We start from the raw sequence: 6,237 nt of genomic DNA, 5'->3' as shown, positions 1-6,237 counted from the left end.
CTGTAGAGAGGAAACACCTTTCTGTTGGCAGTTTGCACGCTGCTCGATACACGTCTCCATCTTTTTCTTTTCCTTTCTCTAATTTGGCTAGTTTTGCTTTTGAGCAGCTAGCGGCCCGCTGCTGCCCCTCTCTCTCTCTCTCTCTCTCTCTTCTGTCCTGTGCACGGCTCGCAAGTGAATTTGGCTTTCCATCTGATCTGGGCCGTGCGGGAGGGGGGGCCGGCTCGCTGGCCAGTAGCTAGCCAGCCTATATGTGTTTGACAGACTACAGTGTGAGTAAAACTGTGGTGGGAATGGGATGGGCCATAGCGCTGCTCTGTGACTGAGACTTCCGCTGTGTGGGTATATGTGCAGTAGCGCAATGTGCACCCCCTCAGCTCAAGCCTCACTGCAGTGCTCACACACATATATACACTCACATCTATATATATATATATAGAGAGAGAGAGAGAGAGAGAGAGAGAGAGAGAGAGAGAGACTACATTCAGAGAGCCTGCAGGACGCGTGCCTCAAAGCTATAAAGCAAACTTCAAAGCAAAGTAGCATCACCACCGGGCAGTCGCTTTCTCTTCCTGCTCAGCAGAGAAGCCGTTCCCACCCCAACATGCGTGTTGCCATCCCCTGCTAGCTAACTTATTATGTGTGGCAGCGAAAGGTTGCTGCAGACAGCGGGCCAGAAATTCGAGATGACAACTAGTGGGAGCCAACTAAAATTTTTGGACTCTGCCAGGAAGATTTGCCATAGACAAAAAATTAGGGTGGACAATGGCGGTGTACGTCACTTGAGACAGAGTAAAATTAAAGGAGGGACGATCAAGGAGTAAATGATATGGTGCTGAGGTATCTAATAAATGTAAGAAGTTGGATAAACGCAGGCCCTAAATTATCCTGACACGAAAGAGAGAGAGAGAGAGAGACGAGAGGAACGGCAGGCTTGCTGCTTTTACTGCGCACGCTGCACTGGTCCGTTCGTATTCTGCGGCTGCAGCGTCCTCTCCTCTTCATTTCGCACTCTGCACTCTGGAGTCCGGATCGCCAGTATACGAGCCCCATTAGCTCTCTCTGCCATCCTCGGGAGAACCATAATTGAATTTGAGAGTGTGTCCAGGCCTCAGCACAGCCGCTGAGCTAGAGGCGAAAGGGAAAAAGGGCGTTGTGTCTAATCCAAACCTTCACAAGTCGCCCATGGGCCATGACCTCCCCCCCTTTCCTTGCTAGTCTTGAGGACCGCGCAGTCAGCTTCCAAAACCAGTCACGACGCTGAAGGTAGCCTAGCCTGCTGGCAACTCATGCTTTTGCATCCCAGCTATGAAGGAGAGATCACCCCCTGCTCGCCCATATGCGCATCTGAAACTAGGGTGAGCTGCTGCTCCCTTTTTTGCTGATCTTCATTCCCTTGCAGGCCCTTGAGCTGCCCGCTGCTTTCCCCTTTCTGATATATTGCCATCTGTGTGTCGTAGATGCTTTTGAGACGGAAGTTTCCTCTATGAGAGGTGTTCTTATATGGTGCAGGTGGTGGGAAGGCGGCGTTTGAAGAAGTATAATAGTTTATTACTCTTTTTATATGGAAAGCATGGTCCCTGCTGGCGACCATTCTCTCTCCTGATCAATTGCTCCTCATCCATACTCTCTCTCTCTCTCTCTCTCTCTCTCTCTCTCTCCCCCTGCATGGAGTTCACTTAGGGGATCCGGTACGACGAGTCGACGCTGACTGACCGGGAGACAAAAGAGCGCGAGACAAAGAGGCAAGAGGGAGAAGCCCGTGGTTCTTCTGTGATGCTGGGACAGGTGGAGGACCCAACAGCTGCAACACTGGAGTGGAGTAGCATACTGCTCCGCTCCTTTTTGATGGAAGCGGGGCTTTCAATGGTCGAGATGGAGGCCCCTTACATGAGCTACTATCTGGATCAAGCAGGCGCAGGGCTAGTGGACACGGGCGGCGGCGGGACGGGCTATCCATCTCACGCTCACCACCACCAGGCCGCCAAGCAGCTGCAGGAGGAAGACGACGACGACGACGACATGCGACACCATCTCATGACCCTACAACAGCAGCAGCAGCAACACCTAGCCGCAGCGCCCCCTCCCTGCAAAAAATCCAAGCTGCAGCAGCTGATGCAGATGAGTAACATGTTGCAGGCATCAGTGGTACCGCCTCCACCCTGCATGATCATTAATGCGGTTGCAGCAGACAGCACGTCCGCCATCACTTCTGTGGACACAATGATGCAAGGGGGAGGCGGGTCGGCCAGCGATACAGCCGGTGCCGCCCCGCCTTGGCTGGACCCGCGCATCTGGAGCCAGCTACCGGAGAAGCTGGTGGAGCGTGTGGTAGCCAGCCTGCCCCTTCCCAGCTTCTTTCGCTCCCGCCTCGTGTGCAAGAGGTGGTACAGTCTCATGTTTTCCGACAGCTTTCTTGAACTATGCGCGAAGGTGCGCCCGGCCAGGCCCTGGTTCCTGCTCTTCAGGCGGGGGGTGTGGTCGGAGGCCTTCGTGTTCGATGCCGTGGGGAGGGCCTGGTTCCGGCTGGACCTCTCCTTTCTGCCGCCGCACTTTAATGTGGTAGCTGCGGCGGGCGGCCTACTCTGTTGCATTTCAGAGGCGCGCGGCTGCAAGACAGTGCTCATCTGCAATCCCTTAACCCGAGTGTGTGTGCAGCTGCCCTCTGCTCTCAAGGAGCGCTTCGTTCCCACCGTGGGCATGGTTGTGGACCCCATCACCAAGGCCTACCGTGCAATCGTGGCGGGCGATGACCTCATCTCGCCATTTGCGGTGAAGAATCTCACCACCGAAGTGTACGACTCAAGGCTGCAGCAGTGGCGCATGACAGCGCCCTTGCCGCGGCTCTGCAATCTGGAGTCGGGGAAGACGACGTATGCGAATGGGTTCTTTTACTGCATGAATTACAGTCCCTTCAGTGTGCTAGCCTACGATACAGAGCAGGGGGTGTGGAGCAAGATTCAGGCGCCTATGCGCCGGTTCCTGCGTACGCCCAATTTGGTGGAATGCCGCGGCCGCCTGGTGCTGGTGGCTGCCGTGGAGAAGAACAAGCTGAATGTGCCAAAAAGCATCAGAATTTGGGGTTTGCAGCACTCACGCACCACATGGGTGGAGCTGGAGCGCATGCCACAGGGCCTCTATGAGGAATTCATGCGTATCTCAGGGCACAAGGCTTTCCACTGCATCGGGCATGGCAACCTCATCCTCATCACCCTCCCGGATTGCCCAGAAATGCTGCTTTATGATTTCTATGAGAAGGTCTGGCGATGGGCTCCACGCTGCCCCTTCGACAGTCCGGAGTCTGTCGGAATGCCGCATTCCCTAGTCCCAGAAGCGCAGGGTTTCCATGCTTTTGCCTTCGATCCTCGCCTCGAGGCCTCAGTTTACTAATGATATTAGAGATGTGGTGATCTCAGATTAGGGATGCTGCGGCTATGAGTAGTAAGTACTGCAGAAGATGATTATATGTTGGCGATGATGATCAGGTCGGTGGATTAATGTTGCAGCTTTTCCTCTTTTCTTTTTTGTTCTGCAAGGTCAAGTAGTAGATTGTAGCTAGGTGATGCCGCTAGGGCTTGTCTCTATTTTGGGAATTAGTTGCCACTCCAGCCTCTAGGAGCTAGACAAGTCGATTGCTGTCTTGTTGGAGACAGACGCAGTGCTGCTTTTTGGAAGATATTGTCTGGAAATCTCTGTAATGGCATCCTACAGGTCTCAAACCTTTTTTGATGCAATATTGTAGTGATGGTGTTGTCCTCAGTCCATACATATTAATCGTTATATTTAAGATTTTGGCTTTTTAAAAAAAGGACCTTGGCTTTTTTCCTGCGTTGTAGCAGCCTTACCACCCTGGCTTAATGACAGGTAGATTATAGTAGGGTTTCGCGGTTTCGCTGTCGATGCAGGGTCGCCAAAACTGATCACTACGTACTGGATTTGGAAGACGAACCTGCAAACTTATAATTTTTTGTGATCTTGCTTAATCTAGTGTAGTGATAACGTGCTTTTTTTTTAATGCCGGTAGCCTCGTAGGTGCCTAATGTTTGAATGTGAGGGTGCGGCCTATATTTCCATATGGAGTGCTCCTCAAACGTATCCTGCTTCCTAAGGTTGTCACCTAATATGTTTCATGTTATTTTTTCGCGGCTTCCAAGCGTAATGTCAAGAAGAGCAGCTGTGCACCACTAATCATTTACAACTAGCTATTGCTATCAAGTGTTTTGATTTGCCTCAATATTATTCAGTTGTTAGGGTTAGTGACAATTACGGCTAGAGGTGGGGATAAAAGTAGAAGTAGAGCTATAGGCACAACCACAGCTAGAGGTGGGTTGTGCAAAACACTTTTCCATCATAGAGTGCTAAAGGGTGCTAGGGAGCACCACATTGGGGGGGGGGGGGGGGGGGGTTGGGCGCGCGGAGGCAGTCCACTATGTAAAAATTGACATCTTTTGTTGAGCCATGAATTTTCTTTTCTCCCATTGTGCTAATAGAGGGGTCTTATCTTATGAGACTCTCCTAGCCAGTGTCTCTGTCTCTTTACATGAGTATAAAGAGGAATCCCAAACCTCGAGCAAGAATTTTCGAGCAATCCATAAACCGAGCAAGATAGGGCAAGGTACACTACTTAAAACCCAAAGTCGTTTAGGATTTTTGAGATGATTTCAAGAACAAACAAAAAAGATAAACAATATTCCACTTATTTATAATGATAAACCCACAATAGTTTTTTGAGTTGAGAGATCTCCTTGAGCATGGTCTTGGTAAAATGTTCCTCTTCCTTGTCACACCACGGACACTTTATCTCTCTGTTCCTCCTCGGGCCTTATTGCGGATATTTCCACCAAGTTTAATGATTGTTGGAAACACCGGCATTCAAATGGCCTTCAAAGTCATGACCTCATAGGGGTTGTTAGAGATTTGGGTGTTTATAGATTAAATAGCACCAAGTATGACATAGTAATGCATGCATGGCTGCAATATATCCCAATTTCATTGCTTTCATAGAAAGAAAAATGTTACTCAATCCAAGACCTCTACCCAAGAGTTAAACCACGAGCCTTGTGCTAAAAAAGTAAGGCTCTTTCCACTAATACAAATCTCAAGACTAAGTAGAGAGGATCATATCCTTCTCTTCTCTTCTTCTTCTTCTTAATTCCCCTCTGTCTCTCTCACTCTCGCTCTCTTTAACTCAAGCTGTAGTGATTTGATATATAGATCATGGTGGAAACTTTGGAAGAATTCTACTACAATGAGGATGAAAATCCACATCATGGTATATATTGAGGTTTGCATCAACCCATCATATATAGCCAGCCCATTTGGGGGGGGGGGGATATTGCAATGATTTGATAGAAGAGTCACCAAGGTTGATAGTCATGATCAATGTACTAAGGAAAAATTTGTGCTCCCACATGGCCTATCCCTTTCACCTACTTGTGTGTTTACCAATCATGGTTACAACCTATCCCCTTCTTGGACACTCTCTTTGATCTCTTTTGCTCGTGTAGATTCCTGATAGTGTTGAAAAACCTACTAGTTTTAGAGAAACTTAGTGTGAAACCCTTGATATATTGATATATATTCAATGTACCTCTTAGTGTTGTTTATTTTGAACACGAGTTCAGAATCTGTAGAGCTATCTGCCATAGCCTCAACCCGTTTTCTTCATGCAAAGATTGACCTTGTTCAAGAGGCTAAGCTACTGATCACATCTCTCAGAGTCCTGGTTCGATTATCAATCATTTTTCATGTGGTGAAATAGACTGTTTTATTTGTGTATGTGCGGTGCACATGTACGCACGTGCCTATGTAGTGTGTGTTCATACAAACTCACACAAAAGCAAATGCTTGCACACATACATGTTATGTATGTGTTCTCGAATATATGAACATTTATGCATACATATGCATAGAGGGAGAGCAACCCCTCCACACTACCATAAACTTGAATTTTATTTTACATGAATGCAGGATCACATGTAGATATTGACTGCACGCCGAAAGCAAAATCTATTAGCACCTCATAACCAGAGTATGAGCAGTAGTAGGGGCAGACGGCATTGTTGAATGCATTACTATAGCAGCCGCGATACGTGTTGGCAACCTGGAAAACCTGCAAAGTAAAATCACACAAATGATCCCCTCTAGCATAACTAAGGTAAATTCAAATCTTCAAGATCAAATATTGACATGAATACCCTCTTGGCCCTTGCTACAAGGATGTTTGAGTAAGATGGG

The 6,237-nt window shown here is 48.4% G+C and overlaps 1 protein-coding gene across 1 annotated transcript; it reads left to right on the top strand.

Moving 5' to 3' along the window:
* The first annotated feature begins 706 nt into the window (after positions 1 to 706).
* LOC147445178 (protein UNUSUAL FLORAL ORGANS-like) lies at positions 707 to 3,789 on the top strand. Its single transcript, XM_086527630.1, has 2 exons — positions 707 to 1,358; positions 1,461 to 3,789. The coding sequence occupies exon 2, from the start codon at positions 1,777 to 1,779 to the stop codon at positions 3,388 to 3,390; it is 1,614 nt and encodes a 537-aa protein (XP_086383756.1). The 5' UTR covers positions 707 to 1,358; positions 1,461 to 1,776; the 3' UTR covers positions 3,391 to 3,789.
* The last annotated feature ends 2,448 nt before the right edge of the window (positions 3,790 to 6,237 follow it).

This window comes from Adiantum capillus-veneris, chromosome 13 (genome assembly GCF_014529385.1).
Source record: "Adiantum capillus-veneris isolate H3 chromosome 13, ASM1452938v2, whole genome shotgun sequence".
NCBI lineage: Eukaryota > Viridiplantae > Streptophyta > Polypodiopsida > Polypodiales > Pteridaceae > Adiantum > Adiantum capillus-veneris.
This window is presented reverse-complemented; position numbering and strand designations above follow the sequence as displayed.